Below are 18,552 nucleotides of genomic sequence, written 5' to 3'. Positions count from 1 at the left end.
TGTCACTCAAGTAACTCTTCATCACAATTTGGTCAGACACACAAGCGCTTAGCACCTACCCTTGAAGAGTCATGCACAGGTTGATGCTGTTAAGCACATCTAGAAAGAGCTTGATGCCTTATGCTGCCAACTGATCTGTCTCATCACTTGGCTGGGGATCTGAGCCTGTTCGTCTTTTGTCCAATGTTGGTTTTTTAATGCTCTGCTGAGTGATGAAGATTTTCAGAGCTCCTGTCTCCAAGTTCTTTGGGTAGCCAAAAGCCAGAATGTCATCCAGGATTGAGCATAAAGTTGTTTTTCATGTTCTCTTCAATGATTTTGCCAAAGTTGGCAGTCATGATGTCTTATAGAGGAACTCAAACCATGGTGGCATTGAAATTTTGTTTGGTGATAGCTGCTAGCCAGATGATGGAGTGTTTGACATGGAAGAAACTTCTGTGAGCAAAGTAATTGGGCATTGCACCTGCTACTCAGCATGGATCACGCTGACACAGAAGGTGTCCACAGCATTTCACCTGATATTATTGATAGACTCAGGAGATGAGTACCTTTCCCCTAATCATGATTGAAGATGAAGAGCCCTCCAGTCATGATGGCTATACTTTCCCCTTCATTATGGCTACTCTTTAAAAATATAGCTTGGTGATGTGTAAATGGAATTAGCTCACCCTCATTCATTTTTTAGACTTTAGCCGCCAGGAATAACATCACCCCACCCAACTTAGAATTAAGTGGTGAGGGAGGAGGTCTGTGACCCACATGTGATAGTAAGTGACAAATCAAATAAAAGTGACTGCCTCCTGGCAGTCCAAAACAGTGCTGAGGCTGCCATTTGTCCACTTGAAACTGGAGGTGGACGCAGGAAGTGACGAAAGCTGATGTCTTTTAAGTATGATGGTAACTTCCTGTGCGGGGCTTTTGGCTCTTTGAACTTGGTGTTGAAGGAGCTCAGGTGAGACCTCAGACTGCTTCCCTTTGAATTGTTAGGTGGCTAAGTTAGGCTGACTCTCTCTTTCCCTTGGCGTTTCTGGAGGCTCCAGCCTCAAGGAGGCCTCTCTTCTTAGAGGAGGCCTTGTGGCTAGAAGCCTTTAATTAACCTCTGTTCCCCCTCTGATGGGGCCTGTGAAGGCTTCCTGGTCCAGGCCTCTGGTCCGGGCCAGAGTTTCTCTCTCTCATTTTCTCTACCTTCAACCTTCCTAAGTGTAAGTAAACCATCATAAAAGTCATCCTGATGTGGGCCTCTTATTTGGAATTGAGTTAATCGATCCCTGACAACCAAGCTTTAATATCAAGTCCAATCATAATCTTTCCCATTTCCCCCCTTTACAATGGCTATTCAGATTCCTTCATCTTCATTTAAGAAATCCTACCAATTTAATTTTTTAGGATTCTAAGGAAATACCTTCTTTAAAAATATATTAATTTTTAAAATATCCTTTAAAAATTTGAGTTTCAAATTCTCTCATACTCCTCTGTCCCACTCTTTGAGAAGGCAAGTACTTTGATATACATAATACATGAAAAGGCATGCAAAACATTCTATGTCAGACATGTTGAAAAAGAAGACACTGAAAAAAGTGAAAAATGAAAGTCTAAAAGTTTACTCCAATCTGAATTCAGAGTTTGTCAATTCTCTCTCTGGAGGTGGATAGCATATTTCATCATGAATCATTTAGAATCACCTTGGATCATTGTCTTGATCAGAGTAACTACTTCTTTCACAGCTGATCACCATTGCTATTACTATTCATAATGTTGTATTGGTTTTGCTCACTTCACTTTGACTAAGTTCATATAGGTCTTCCCAGGTTTTCTGAAATAATTCTATTCATCATTTCTTATAACACAGCAGCATTCCATCACAATCATATACCAGAACTTCTTCAGTCATTCCCCAATTCTCCTTCATTTCCAATTCTTTGTCACCACAGAAAGAATTACTATGAATATTTTTGTACAAATGAATACTTCATCCTTTTCTTTTTTCTTTGTTTCCATTTTTACATATAACAATATAATATGTAACACAATACAGTGCATATAATTTGATATAAGTATGTAATAAATTATAATATGCTTATCCATTTTTTTTGCCAAATGGTGAGTTCTTATCCCAAAGTTTAGATCTTTGTGTTTATCAAATACTAGATTTACTACTATATATTATATACCTAATCTATTCTACTAATTTATCACTTTTTTCTTAGCCAATACCAAATTGTTTTGATGATTACCACTTTATAATATATATAAATATGTGTAAATATAATAATAAAATAGTTTGAAATCTGCTATGTATACATAAATATGCTATGTATATAATTTGTAATATAGTCAAACTATTTTTATTATATATATATGTATATAATAAAATAGTTTGAAATCTGCAACACCTGGGCTTCTTTCTTTCACTTTTTAAAAAACTTGATTTTCTCTGATGGCCTTGATCTTTTATACTTCCAGGTGAATTTTGTTATTTTCACCCCCCCCCCCCCAGTTCTATAAAATAATTCTTTGGTAGTTGTATTGCTATGGGATTAAAAAAGTAAATTAGATAGAAATTTTCATTTTTATTTTATTCGCTTGGCCTACCCAAGCAGCATTGAAGGTATGTGGAATTAGGGCATTTCCATGCTATAAAGGGGTGAAATAGCTCTCACTAAAATGAGAGTTGAGCAACCCCCTCAACCCCACACCACCCACAGTACCAAAGCCAGTGCAAAAGAGTTAGAGAAAGTTTGGGGCACCCATTAAGTCCTTGGCAGCTACCTAGGATCACCAGGGCCTGCTCCTGAGAGCAGCAAGATTTAAGACTCCAAGAGGCTAAAGAACGTGCGGATTTTGAACACAGACCCTGAGTGCAGGTGTGGATGCAGGTACAAATGTGGATCCTGAGTGCAGGCGCAGACCTTGGGTGAGGGACCCGATGCAGAGGGGTGTATGACTGTGGAAGCAGCACCCTGAGACTGTTAAAGTAGCTTTGGGCAGAGGAACAAGCAAGGGGACCACCAGGAGGCTTGACCCTCAGAACAACTAGACCTGAGACCTCAGGAGCCTAAAGACTGCAGACAGACGCTGGGCGGGAGGATAAAGCTGAGAGGGCAGGCAGCTCACAATGGCAAGCCACCCACAAGAACCCCAAAAGAGAAAGATCAACAAGAAGAAATCTTTAACACTCGATAACTTTTACACAAAGAAAATCCAGACAACAGAGCAAATAGCAGAGGAGAACAAACAAATATTCATATCCAAACCTTCCCAAAATAATGAAAACTGGTCACAAGCTATTGAAGAGTTCAAATCTGAGATGATGAGAAAGATGGAAGAGATCTGGCAAGAAAATGACAGTTTAAAAGGAAGAATTTCCTAATCGGAAAGTGAGGCAAGTAAATTAAAGACCAGAAATAACCAGATTGAAAAGGAAAACCAGTCTCTAAAGCCTAGAATTGAGCAATTAGGAGCTAATGATCTATCAAGACAGCAAGAACAAATAAAACAAAGTCAAAAGACTGATAAAATAGAAGGAAACATGAACTATCTCAATGAGAAACTGACAGATCAAGAAAACAGGTCTAGAAGAGACAATCTGAAAATCATTGGTCTTCCTGAAAAAGCAGAAATTAGTAGAATTTTGGACTCCATACTAAAATAAATTATTTAGCAAAACTGCCCTGAAGTTCTACAACAAGAGGGCAATATAGACATTGAAAAGATCCATAGATCACCCTCTATACTAGACCCTGAAAAGAAAAGCCCCAGGAATATAACAGCCAAATTCAAGAGCTTCCAAGTAAAAGAAAAAATTTTACAAGAAGCCAGAAGGAGACAATTCAGATATCAAGGAACACCAGTCAGGATCACACAGGATCTGGCAGCCTCCACACTAAAAGACCGCAAGGCTTGGATTATGATATTCAGAAAGGCAAGAGAACTAGGTCTACAACCAAGGATCACCTACCCATCAAAACTGACTATATACTTCCAGGGGAAAGTTTGGGCATTCAACAAGATAGAAGATTTCCAAGTATTTGCACAGAAAAGACCAGGACTAAATGGAAAGTTCGATATCCAACCACAAAAATCAAGAGAAACATGAAAAGGTAAATAAGAAACAGAGGGGAAAGAAAGAAAACTCGTATTTTTAAAATTTTCCTCTTTAAGGGCTTCAATAAGATCTAATTATTTGTATTCCTATGTGGAGAAATGTTATGTGTAATTCTCTGTAGTGAACTCTATTCACTATTATAGTATTAACATTATAGTAATTAGAAGAATTATTCATAGGGAGAGGTTGGAGTACTAAATGGTCTAAGATGATATGGGTGGGTGGGAAAAGAAGGGGGGTGAATAGTAGAGGACACCAAGAGAAACTTGAACGAATAAGAAAAATAGGATATTCTATACCACACAAAGAGGGCATGGGAAGTGGAAGGGATGAATACTATTATAAGAAGGAGAGGAAGAGAGCATTAAGAGGTAATAGTTAAACTTTACTCTCAGTGGAATTAACCCTGAAAGGGAAGAGTTGCTATATCCATTGGGATATAAAACTCTATCTAACCCTACTGAGGAAGTCAGAAGGGATAAACCAAGGGGAACAGGGGAGAGGGGAGGTCAAAAAAGGGAGGGAAGAAGAAGGGGGAGGGAATTCATTAGGCCTTAAAAATAAAAAGAGGGGAATAATAAAGGAGGGGGTAGAAAGGGAAGTAAATCAAGGGAGGGGACAAGGGTTACTGGCTTAAAGCAAACCACTGGTTTAAAAGGAAATAGTGTAAGAAGAAGGAGTAGAACTAGGAGAGGATACGAAAACTTTGGGGAATACACAACTGATAATTATAACTCTGAATGTGAATGGGATGAACTGCCCATTAAATGGAAGCTAATAGCAGAGTGGATGAGAAATCAAAAGCCTACCATATGTTGTCTACAAGAAGCACATATGAGTTGGGTGGACATACACAGGCTTAAGGTAAAGCGCTGGAGCAAAATATTTTGAATGAGCAAAAGAAGGCAGGAGTGGCAATCATGATTTCTGACAAAGCCAAAGTAAAAATAGATATGATTAAAAAAGACAGGGAAGGTAATTGCATCCTGATAAAAGGCAGTATAGACAATGAGGAAATAACAGTGCTCAATATGTATTCACCAAATGGCATAGCATCCAAATTCTTAAAGGAGAAACTGGTAGAGCTCAAGAAGGAAATAGGTAAACCATACAAGTGGGAGATCTAAATATTTCTCTTTCAGATCTAGATAAATCAAACCAAATAATAAATAAGAAAGAGATAAGATAGGTGAATGAAATCCTAGAAAAATTAGATTTAATAGATATGTGGAGAAAAATAAATAGGGACAAAAAGGAATACACCTTCTTTTCAGCTGGTATGGTACATTCACAAAGATTGACCATGTAATAGGGCATAGAAACATTGCAAACAAATGCAAAAGAGCAGAAATAATAAATGTAACCTTCTCAGATCATAATGCAATAAAATAATAATTAGTAAGGGCACCTGAAAAGGCAAATCAAAAACTAATTGGAAATTAAATAATATGATTCTCCAAAACCAGCTAGTCAAAGAAGAAATCATAGAAACAATCAACAATTTCATTGACGAGAATGACAATGAGACATCCTACCAAACTCTGTGGGATCTAGCTAAGGCAGTACTCAGGGGGAAATTTATATCTTTGACTGCATGTATTAACAAATTAGGGGGGGCAGAGATTAATGAATTGAGCATGCAACTTAAAAAATTAGAAAGTGAGCAAATTAAAAATCCCCAGATGGAAACAAAATTAGAAATTCTAAAAATCAAGGGAGAAATTAATAGAATCAAAAGTAAAAGAACTATTGAATTAATAAATAAGACTAGAAGCTGGTACTTTGAAAAAACAGATAAATTAGACAAAGTACTGATCAATCTAATAAAAAAAGGAAAGAAGAAAACCAAATTGACAGTATCAAAGTTGAAAAGGGAGACCTCACCTCTAATGAAGAGGAAATTAAGGCAATCATTAAAAACTATTTGCCCAATTATATAGCAATAAATATAGCAATCTAGGTGATATGGATGAATACTTACAAAAATATAAATTGCCTAGATTAACAGCAGAAGAAATAGAATACCTAAATAATCCCATATAAGAAAAAGAAATTGAAGAAGCCATCAAAGAACTCCCTAAGAAAAAATCACCAGGGCCTGATGGATTCACAAGTGAATTCTATCAGACATTCAAAGAGCAACTAATCGCAATACTATACAAATTATTTGATATAATAAGCAAAGGAATCCTACCAAATTCCTTTTATGACACAAATATGTTACCGATTCCAAAGCCAGGTAGATCAAAAACAGAGAAAGAAAATTACAGAACTATCTCCCTAATGGACATAGATGCAAAAATCTTAAATAGAATACTAGCAAAGAGACTCTAGCAAGTGATCAAGAGCAATTTCCACCATGATAAGGGGGGATTTATACCAGGAATGCAAGGATGGTTCAACATTAGGAAAATCATCCACATAATTGACCATATCAACAATCTAACAAACAAAAAAAATCACATGATTATCTCAATAGATGCTGAAAAAGCCTTTGACAAAATACAGTACCCATTTCTATTGAAAACACTAGAAAGTATAAAAATAGAGGGACCTTTCCTAAAAATAATAAACAGTATATACCTAAAACCATCAACAAGCATCATATGTAATGAGGATAAGTTAGAAGCCTTCCCAATAAGATCAGGAGTGAAACAAGGATGCCCCTTATCACTTCTATTATTTACCATTGTACTAGAAACACTAGCAGTAGCAATTAGAGAAGAAAAAGAAATTGAAGGTATCAAAATAGGCAATGAAGAGACTAAGCTATTACTCTTTGCAGATGATATGATGGTCTACTTAAAAAATCCTAGAGAATCTCCTAAGAAGCTTGTAGAAATAATCAACAACTTTAGCAAAGTTGCAGGATACAAAATAAATGCACATAAATCATCAGTATTTCTATATATTTCCAACACATCACAGCAGCAAGAGGTAGAAAGAGAAACACCATTTAAAAATCACCTTAGACAATATAAAATACATAGGAATCTATCTACCAAAACAAACACAGGAATTATACGAATAAAACTACAAAACACTTTCCAAACAATTAAAACTAGATCTAAAGAATTGGAAAAACATTGATTGCTCATGAGTAGGACTAGCTAACATAATAAAAATGACCATTCTACCCAAATTAATTTACCTATTTAGCATCATACCTATCAAACTACCAAAAAACTTTTTTACTGAATTAGAAAAAACTATAACAAAATTCATTTGGAAGAACAAAGGATCAAGAACGTCAAGGGAAATAATGAAAAGAAATGTGAAGGAAGGGGGCCTAGCAGTACCAGATACTAAACTATACTATAAAGCAGCAGTCATCAAAACAATATGGTACTGGCTAAGAGACAGAAGGGAGGATCAGTGGAATAGACTTGGGGTAAGTGACATCAGCAAGACAGTGCATGATAAACCCAAAGAGCCCAACTTTTGGGACAAAAATTCACTATTTGACAAAAACTGCTTGGAAATTTGGAAAACAATATGGGGGAGATTAGGTTTAGAACAACATCTCACACCCTACACCAAGATAAATTCAGAATGGGTGAATGACTTGAATATAAAAAGGGAAATTATAAATAAGTTAAGTGAACACAGAATAGTATACTTGTCAGATCTCTGGGAAAGGAAAGACTTTAAAACCAAGCAAGAGTTAGAGAAAATTACAAAATGTAAAATAAATTATTTTGATTATATTAAATTAAAAAGCTTATGTACAAACAAAAACAATGTAGGCAAAATCAGAAGGGAAACAACAAATTGGGAAAAAAATCTTTATAACAAGAACAATATTGTCATTGATTTAGCTTAATAAACTAACTTTAAGGATGAAAATATGAATTCAAAATTACACATAGAAATATGAATGTGGTCTCCAATAGGCATACTTAATTCGAATTCATAGTCTGATTTAAAAAAAATTCACATAAACAATACCTTTTGGAAGAATACAAGCACAGATTGTAGATTGTCTTCAAAACCAGCTTCTTCAGCAAGAGTTTTGAGCCCTATTGTTATATTGTCCATCTCTTCAGTTTCAAATACATCAGGCATATTTCCTGAGTTGAGAATGCTGTTCAAATCTTCTAAAACAGACTCCTTGGGTAAAAACACACACACACATTTAAAAATAATAAATGTATACTTGCTCATGTTTTCTAATCTAAGACATGCCAAATTATCAGAGTTACAATAAGTAGGCAAACTGATGGTGGTAAACTATGATGGTCTACTCATAATTCAAATCAGCCAAATAGGTCATATGATCAACAGGATGAAGGACTAGAAATTTTCTCTGACCCCCTCAACATTTTGAACCATTCTAAAACAAAACTTATGTACCCCAAATAAAGTAACTTCCTTTTACTTTATAATTCAGGATATCTAGAATCAAAAAGAAAAAAAAAAACAACCAGATACATCCATGAACTGACACTGATGCTGAGCTCACTCAGCACTCCTTCCCCACCTCTCCCACTAGTAAGCAGCAAGGTTATATTAGTTAACCCAAAGAATTCACAGATCTGCTAACAAAAAGCAAAAACAAAACCAAAACATTAACAACAACCCAAAGCCCAACTCTCCCTCCTTCTATCCAGTGCTTTGGAGGTCCTGGTTCCAGGCTATAGATGTTTGCTTAGGCCATGAAAGATAATCAATACTGCATTAGTATTCCATGAGCAGATAGTAGTAGTATAACACAACCAGTGCTTGGTCTGAACTATAAAATATCTTTGAGGAAAGCAAGGAAGGGATGGAAAGAGCAGGACATGAATCTGGGCTTGAAATAGAGCTCAATATCATTTTCCATACTCTTCCTTCTAGAGCCTCAGAAACCCAAATTACAGAAATCAACCCCATAAAACCAGGTAGCTCTTTGAATTGATGGTGCTGAACCAAAGAATAGGAGTGGGACAGGATATTGTGTATATATGGGAGGTTATAAAGCGCTCCACTTAACCTGAGGGAAAGAGCCCAGCAATCAGCTAGAGCCAATTATGTTCTCCCCAAAGGCACTTGAAGAAGAAACCTAAGCTGGTAAATCATAAATTACCCAGTGTTTGTGTACTTTGAGAGGCTTTGAGACCTAGCCCTCAAGGAAACCACCATCAAAATATAGGAAGTAAAAGTGAGTAGTAGGGAAAAATAAGGGGGGGGGGGGTGGAAAGCCTGAGATTACTGAAGATTTCAGGAAGAAGAAAATTCAAAGATCTCAAATATAAGAAGATAAAACAATTAGGAAAACCTTAACAGCAGAAGGAAACATGACCCCTAGAGCTAAGTAAATTTGTTCAGGCATCTATGAATAAATACTACAAAGAAAAAAAGAGGAAATGACCCAACTCTTCATGAGAACCTGTGGAATTTGAAAAAACTATGAAACTACCACATGATCTTCCTGAATGTTTAAAAGAAAAATGAGAATTATGAAAATAGAATTACATCCTGTATGGCAAAATTAATGGGCAGAAGAGAAAAACTAGAATCTGCAATGGCAAGTCTCATGAAAATAACCAAAGAAAGAACACTAGGTTAGGACTATAAATAGATTTAAGGACAGACTAGATGAAGTGAACCAAAAAAACAGTAGTATTACTTAGACGAAGTGGTGTAAAATGAAGTGAGCAGATCCAGGATAATGTTGTCCATGGTATAGCAATAAAGTAAAATGATCAACTGTGAATGATTTAACATTTATGAACAAGCTAAGGATCTAGGACAACCCCAAGGGGCTCATGATGAAAAAGACTATCAACCAACATAGAAAGAACAGAAGTTTGAATTCAGATTGAACTATACCATTGATCACTTTATTTCTTCCATGATTTTTTCTGTAATATGAAGGATATGCTTCTTCTTTAACAATATGATGCACATGAAAATATATATTGTATGATAACACATGTATACCCAATAATATAAAAGAACTGTCCAGAACTTCTGAACATAGAAAATGAAATACCAATTGAAAATATTCATCAATCACCTCTGGAAAAAACCATTAAGACCCCTTGAGGTTAAGTTTAATAATTCAATTTAGAAACAAGCTCCACACTCAGGAGAAAGACCTAAAATACAAATAAAAGACAATTCAAACAACTCAAGACTAATCAATAACCACCAGAAAATGCAGAAGGGAATTGGATAATGTATTCTGAAGAGCAATGCAGCTCAAGATGCAGCCTGAGGTCAATCTATCTTGTAAATCTGAGCTTAACCATAGATGAAAAAAGATGGACATTTAATAGTAGAGACATTTGGAACATTATTAGAAAGAAAACCAGAACTGAAGAGATTATTTGCTTCTTGAATGTCCTAGATAACAGAAGTGTAGGAGAGATAAATGAGTATAACAGCTAGGGAAAGACAGAAACAACAATAGTGACAGCAGGAAGACCAGCAATAGACTTCTTTCTAAATGTACACAAAGACACAAGAGTGAAGACAGAAGTCAAGTGGAAATAATAGTAAAGAGGCAGGCCTAGAATATCACAGACAGGACCTGGTGACATCTTGTTATAAGTGAATCAATGGGTTTTTTTTGGAGGGGGGAACTACATTACAAGATTGGATGATAAATGATAAGGAATAAAATATGTGATGTGCCTAGGGAAATTCAAGAGATAGGCAGCTCTTATGGTCTCAGGAAGAGAAAAGCTTATAGGGGAATGATGGTAGAGGGAAAGGGGGAAGGATTAAAAAGTAGGAGGGAAAGAGGGAAGTCTTGCTTTGGGGATAGTAGGAGGTTATACTAATGCATGTTCCTATGAGTGAAGAGATAAAGAGATAAAGATATCTCTGAACAAAGAAAGGGACCTTGTCCTGGCATGGTCTGAGGGTTTTGGTTCCTGAAAAGACTATTTGTCTTACCTTGGGATGAGGAGAGGTTGGAACTCTTGAGGGCAACTGACACCTAGAAGAGTAAGAGGACCTAAAGAGATTTTGAAGCAAATGGAGAAGAGAAGGTAACCAGGGGGAGAGTGAAGATCAGTGATGGGCTAACTAATCAAGGATGTATTGGTGAAAAGGTTCTTTCATGGGGCAGCATCTTCTCTGTCACTGGAAGAAATTGGCCTTGTTTTAGAGTGAGGCAGAATGGAAAAGGGGAATCCACACAGCAAGCTCTTCAAGGCAGTGGTAGAAATTATCTAGATGGGAGAGCCTAGAATGAATACTTCAGAAGTTCTGATTCCATGAGAAACACAGAGAATAGAGACTGGGTAAGTATAGGGATCATGAACCAGAGAAGTAGGATCTAAAGCAGAGAGACAGGACTGATAGAGTGATTGAAGAGAGTAAGAAAAATCCTCTCTAAAAAGGGGTACAAAAATGAAAGAAAAATCTAATGAACAAGAACTAGTTGAAGGAGAGAAGATGAAGTGGGGATCTACTTGAGTGAGAGAAAAAAGGGAGGAATTAAGTAATCAAATAAATGCAGGACAAACGTAATTTGTAAGCAAAACTCTAAAGAGAAAGAGTTAAGTAATCAGAAGAGGGGATTGGGGATGAGAGGAAGAGAGCTATTTGGAATAGGGACACTTTAAAAAAAATAAATTAAAGTCACTGAAGGGACAGAGTACTGTGTTTACAATAGAAGAGAGAAAAATTATAACTTGGAAAAAACAATATTACCAACAAATGTAGGAAAATATAAACATAATTCAACTTTAAATATGAATGGATTAAACAGTTCAGTAAGACAAAAAAGAATGACAGTGGATAAGAGAACATAACTTTATAATATATTGCTTATAAGAAACACATTTAAAAAAATAAAGAAGTACACAAAGTAAAACTGAGTGTATGAAAAAATTTGCTATGCATCAAGTATATTTTAAAAAGCAGGAGTTGCAATTACCCTATCTGACAAAGGAAAAAAGCAAATAAAAAGATTAAACAAGGAAAGCACATTATGATGAAAGGAATCATGAACCACAAACCAATATCAGTAACAATTATATACTACAAATGCCTTAGTATCCAAATTCAGAAAGAAAACATTGAGCTACAAGAAGACATACATAGTGACACAATAGTGACAGGAAACTTTAATATCCCTCTCTCAGGTTTGGATAAATCTAACAGAAAGATAAACAAGGGAAAATATGAAACTGAACAAATTGTTGTAGAAACTAGAGTTAAAAGATTTATAGCATCTTCTAAGTGGGTCTGCAAAATATATGTACATACTTTTTAGCATATCACCTGAAACTTTTATAAAAAGTATTAGGGCACAGGGGTACTGCAGATAAATATAAAAAAGTACAAACAGTTAATATATTCTTTATAGATCATAAAGCAATAAAAATAGCCAAATAAGTAGAACACTACTTTTTGCAACACATATTTTCAAGTCAGTTTTGAAATCAATGCCCATAACAAAATCTGCTTACGTGAGTTAGATGTGTATCAATAATAAGCAAAACAGTAGGTTTTCCTTCTAGTCCTGTTAGTGTGCTGACATGTTTTAAGTCTTCTCTGAATTCCAGGTGGCCATAATTAGTAGATGTAGATAATTTGTAGAGCTTGCAATCTCCCAAATAAGAGGCAAGGGTGGCACATGTTTCTTTTCCACATCCTTCTATTCCAATCTTTAGAGGAGAAAACAGATTATGAAACAAACAGATGTTTTGAGAAATCTTGTAACAAATAATTTTGTTTGTTTATGGTAAAAGTAGAGACAATGATAGCTAAGATTTTGGTTGCTCTTCAAAGTCTGCTTTTAAAAAGTCCCCTTTTGTAGCACATAAAGAGCTAGTCTTACAACAGGAAGACCTGGATTCTAGTCTTGCCTCTGCTATAAACTGGTTACACAGTCCAGAGCAAGTTACATCATCTCTTAGTGTTCTAGGCAACTCCATAAGATTACACACACATTGCAGAGAAAATGTTAATGTGCCTTGGTAGTGGTGATCTCCTCACCAGGAAATTCCCTATACTTGTGAAATAACAGGGCTAGTCCCTATCCCTATCAAAGGTTCATAAGACAGTTTTCTCATGCTTACCATGTTACACTTTTTAAAAATAGTTGAAAAAATACATTAGAACTTTTCATCAAATTTGAACATGATCTGGAAAGTCTTATATTTGCAAAACTCCAGGTAAATTAATTTTAGTTACTCTCATTAGGTGCTACCATTTCCATGTTTAATCCATAGTTCAAAAATGCATTTATTGAGATAATCATGTGATTTTTGTTTGTTAGATTGTTGATACGGTCAATTATGTGGATGGTTTTCCTAATTCTGAACCATCCTTGCATTCCTGGTATAAATCCCACCTGATCATGGTGGATGATCCTCTTGATCACTTGCTGGAGTATCTTTGCTAGTATTCTATTTAAGATTTTTGCATCTATGTTCTTTAGGGAGATTGGTCTGTAGTTTTCTTTCTCTATATTTGATCTACCTGGCTTTGGAATCAGTACCATATTTGTGTCATAAAAGGAATTTGATAGGACTCCTTCTTTGCTTATTATATCAGATAATTTGTGTAGTATTGCGATTATTTGCTCTTTGAATGTCTGATAGAATTCACTTGTGAATCCATCAGGCCCTGGCAATTTTTTCTTAGGGAGTTCTTTGATGGCTTGTTCAATTTCTTTTTCTTATATAGGATTATTTAGGTATTCTATTTCTTCTGCTGTTAATCTAGGCAATTTATATTTTTGTAAATATTCACCCATTTCTCCTATATTGCTATATTTATTGTGATATAATTGGGCAAAATAATTTTTAATGATTGCCTTAATTTCCCCTTCATTGGAAGTGAAGTCTCCCTTTTCATCTTTGATACTCTCAATATGGTTTTCTTCTTTCTTTTTTTTTTTTTTTTTAAATAAACCCTTGTACTTCGGTATATTGTCTCATAGGTGGAAGATTGGTAAGGGTGGGCAATGGGGTCAAGTGTCTTGCCCAGGGTCACACAGCTGGGAAATGGCTGAGGCCGGGTTTGAACCTAGGACCTCCTGTCTCTAGGCCTGACTCTCACTCCACTGAGCTACCCAGCTGCCCCCTTCTTTCCTTTTTTTTTATTAGATTGACCAGTACTTTGTCTATTTTATCTGTTTTTTCAAAATACCAGCTTCTAGTCTTTTTTATTAATTCAATAGTTCTTTTACTTTCAATTTTATTAATTTTTCCCTTGATTTTTAGTATTTCTAATTTAGTTTTCATCTGGGGGTTTTTAATTTTCTCGCTTTCTAATTTTTTAAGTTGCATGCCCAATTCATTAATCTCTGCCCTCCCTAATTTGTTAATACATGTAGTCAAAGATATAAATTTCCCCCTTAGTACTGCTTTGGCTGCATCCCACAGAGTTTGGTAGGATGTGTCATTATTGTCATTCTCTTCCATGAAATTGTTGATTGTTTCTATGATTTCTTCTTTGACTAGCTGGTTTTGGAGAATCATATTATTTAATTTCCAATTAATTTTTTATTTGCCTGTCCAGGTGCCCTTACTAATTATTATTTTATTGCATTATGATCTGAGAAGGTTACATTTATTATTTCTGCTCTTTTGCATTTGTTTGCAATGTTTCTATGCCCTATTACATTGTCAGTCTTTGTGAATGTACCATGTGCAGCTGAAAAGAAGGTGTATTCCTTTTTGTCCCTATTTATTTTTCTCCACATATCTATTAAATCTAATTTTTCTAGGACTTCATTCATCTGTCTTACCTCTTTCTTATTTATTTTTTGATTTGATTTATCTAGATCTGAAAGAGGAATATTTAGATCTCCTACTAGTATGGTTTTACTATCTATTTCCTTCTTGAGCTCTACCAGTTTCTCCTTTATGAATTTGGATGCTATGCCTTTTGGTGCATACATATTGAGCACTGTTATTTCCTCATTGTCTATACTGCCTTTTATCAGGATGTAATGACCTTCCCTGTCTTTTTTAATCATATCTATTTTTACTTTGGCTTTGTCAGAAATCATGATTGCCACTCCTGCCTTTTTTTTCTCATTTGAAGCCGAAAAAATTTTGCTCAAGCCCTTTACCTAAAACTTGTGTATGTACACCTGCCTCATATGTGTTTCTTGTAGACCACATATGGTAGGCTTTTGGTTTCTAATCCACTCTACCATTTGATTCCGTTTTATGGGTGAGTTCATCCCATTGACATTCAAAGTTATAATTATCAGTTGTGTATTCCCCACCATTTTGGTATCCTCTCCTACTTCTACCCCTTCTTGTTATGCTATTTCTTTTTAAACCAGTGGTTTGCTTTAAGCCAGTAACCCTCGTCCCCTCCCTTGATTTACTTCCCTTTCTACCCCCTCCTTTTATTTTTAAGGCCTAATGAATTCCCTCCCCCTTCTTCTTCCCTCCCTCTTTTTGACCTCCCCACTCCCCTGTTCCCCTTGGTTTATCCCTTCTTTCTCAGTAGGGTTAGATAGAGTTTTATATCCCAATGGATAAAGCTACTCTTCCCTCTCAGGGTTAATTACACTGAGAGTAAGGTTTAACTATTACCTCTTAATGCTCTCTTCCTCTCCTTCTTATAATAGTATTCATCCCTTCCACTTCCCATGCCCTCTTTGTGTGGTATAGAATATCCTATTTTTCTTATTCATTCAAGTTTCTCTTGGTGTCCTCTACTATTCATCCCCCTTCTTTTCCCACCCACCCATATCATCTTAGACCATTTAGTATTCCAACCTTTCTCTATGAATAATTCTTCTAATTATTATAATAATGAATACTATAATGGTGAACAGAGTTCACTATAGAGAATTACACACAACATTTCTCCACATAGGAATACAAATAATTAGATCTTATTGAAGCCCTTAAAGAGGCAAAAATTTAAAAATATGAGTTTTCTTACTTTCCCCTCTGTTTCTTATTTACCTTTTCATGTTTCTCTTGATTTTTGTGGTTGGATATCGAACTTTCCATTTAGTCCTGGTCTTTTCTGTGCAAATACTTGGAAATCTTCTATCTTGTTGAATGCCCAAACTTTCCCCTGGAAGTATATAGTCAGTTTTGATGGGTAGGTGATCCTTGGTTGTAGACCCAGTTCTCTTGCCTCTCTGAATATCATATTCCAAGACTTGTGTCTTTTAGTGTGGAGGCTGTCAGATCCTGTGTGATCCTAATTGGCGCTCCTTGATATCTGAATTGTCTCCTTCTGGCTTCTTGTAAAATTTTTTCTTTTACTTGGAAGCTCTTGAATTTGGCTGTTATATTCCTGGGGGTTGTCTTTTCACCGTCTGGTGTAGAGGGTGATCTATGGATCTTTTCAATGTCTATATTGCCCTCTTGTTGTAGAACTTCAGGGCAATTTTGCTGAATAATTTCTTTTAGTATGGAGTCCAAATTTCTATTAATTTCTGCTTTTTCAGGAAGACCAATGATTCTCAGATTGTCTCTTCTAGACCTGTTTTCTTGATCTGTCAATTTCTCATTGAGATATTTCATGTTTCCTTCCATTTTATCAGTCTTTTGACTTTATTTTACTTGTTCTTGCTGTCTGGATAGATCATTGGTTCTACTTGCTCAATTCTTGTCTTTAGTCTTGTTTTCTGCTGTAAGCTTTTGATTTTCCTTTTCAATTTGGCCTGTCCTGTTTTCCAGCTGTTTGATATTGGTCTCCAATTTGCTTATTAATTTTTTTGATTTGGGGGCATCTTTTTCAAATTGCCCAATTCTAGCCTTTAGAGACTGGTTTTTGGCTACAATCTTTTGGTTTTCCACTTTAATCTTTGGTTTTCCTTTTCAATCTGTTTGTTTCTGGTCTTTGATTTACTTGCCTCACTTTCCAATTGTGAAATTCTGCCTTTTAAACTGTTATTTTCTTGCCAGATCTCTTCCATCTTTCTCATAATCTCAGATTTGAACTCTTCAAGACCTTGTGACCCATTTTCATTGTTTTGGGAAGGTTTGGATATGGTTACTTGTTTGTTCTCCCCTGCTGTTTGCTCTGTTGTCAGGATTTTTTCTGTGTAAAAGTTGTCGAGTGTTGAAGATTTCTTCTTCATCTTTCTCTTCTGGTTTTCCTGATTCTGGCTTGCCATTGTGTCAGCTGGGTGCCCTCTCAGCTTTATGCTCATGCCCAGGATCTGTCTGAGCTCTTTAGGCTCCTGAAGTCCCAGGTCTGGTTGTTCTCTGGGTCAAGCCTCCTGGTGGTCTCCTTGTTCATTCTTCTGCCTGAGGCTCCTTTGACAGTCTCAGGGTGCTGCTTCCACCATCAAGCACCTCTCTGTGCTGGGTCCTCACCCAAGGTTCACTCCTGCTCTTAGGATCAGCCCCTTTGTTAGTGCCTTAGCTCCGCCCTTATGTCCGCACCTCCACCTGTGCCTGCGCTCAAGGTCTGTGTTCAAAGTCCGTGAGTTCTTTAGCCTCTTGGGGTCTTAAGTCTTGCTGCTCTCAGGAACAAGCCCTGGTGAGCTGCCAGAGACTTAATGGGTGCCCCAAACTTGCTCTAACTCTTGTGCGCTGGCTTTGGCACTGTAGGTCGTGTGGGGATGTGGGAGAGGGTTTCTCAGCTCATGTTTTAGTGAGAGCTGTTTCACCCCTTTATAGCCTGGAAATGCCCCGAACCCACATACCTTCAATGCTGCGCCCTGTTGTGGGGTCCCTTTGTTTGTCTGGATTTGTTTTTATGTCTTCTTGAGGAGTCCTATATGTGTGAGTTAGGAGAGGTCAAGCAGTTGCTTTTTACTCTGCTGCCATCTTAACCCGGAAGTTCAATAATTCATTTTTAATAAAGTTCATAACTTTAGGCACATCACTATAATGCTCCTTAAGTGAATTTCTGAAAGATTTTTTTTAAGTCACACACGTAGATGATAAAAGTGAGCTAATATAAAGGGTCACTAGATGGTGCCAAATTCATCCTATACACATACCCTCATCCACACATTATCATCCACTTGATATTATTCTGTGTTGATAGTGTATGTTGAATGTTGGAAAACTCAAAAATCCATAAGCTTGTGTTTTTCAGTGACCAGTGCCAAGGAAACTTTCTGAATAAGAACCATTTTAAAGGATTTCTTAGATCATTCTGAACTTGAGAACTTTATTTATTTGTAACGTTTTCTTTCTTACCAGGAACATGTGGCCCCCTGGCTGTCGAAGGACCCTCGCAGCTCTGCAAACGTGTTCAGTGGCTTCCTTGAAGAACACCATTGAATTTGAAAGCTAGGAAAGGAATAGAAGGAATAAACAACTCTCAGAGATACTAGGTGGGGGAATGTCTGTGGCTTGGCATAATAGGAGAGAGAAATGAAAGAAAGTTCTCTAACAACTATGTCTTTAAAATGGCTTAAATTTTAATTAGACAGGAGAAAACTTGAATAATGAATAATTATATATATATATACATATATATATATATAACACAATGTTTGTTTTCCCTTTTCTTTAGTATAAATTTTAAAATAATTTTAAAATATTGTATCTCTTCTTAACTTGACTTAG

The 18,552-nt window shown here is 36.1% G+C and overlaps 1 protein-coding gene across 1 annotated transcript in view; it reads right to left on the bottom strand.

Annotated features, from left to right (window-relative positions):
• The window catches only part of DNAH14 (dynein axonemal heavy chain 14), a 374,871-nt gene that overhangs the window by 82,750 nt on the left and 273,569 nt on the right, over positions 1–18,552 (bottom strand). The window contains exons 52-54 of the mRNA XM_044674970.1: positions 18,181–18,273; positions 12,511–12,708; positions 8,054–8,215 (exon numbers count right to left, since the gene is read on the bottom strand). Coding sequence (XP_044530905.1) covers positions 8,054–8,215; positions 12,511–12,708; positions 18,181–18,273 — 453 coding nt within the window. The remainder of the gene's footprint in view (positions 1–8,053; positions 8,216–12,510; positions 12,709–18,180; positions 18,274–18,552) is intronic.

Source organism: Gracilinanus agilis, chromosome 4 (assembly GCF_016433145.1).
Source record: "Gracilinanus agilis isolate LMUSP501 chromosome 4, AgileGrace, whole genome shotgun sequence".
Lineage (NCBI taxonomy): Eukaryota > Metazoa > Chordata > Mammalia > Didelphimorphia > Didelphidae > Gracilinanus > Gracilinanus agilis.
Note: the sequence above shows the minus strand (reverse complement) of the source record. Positions and strands in the feature narration are given on the sequence as shown.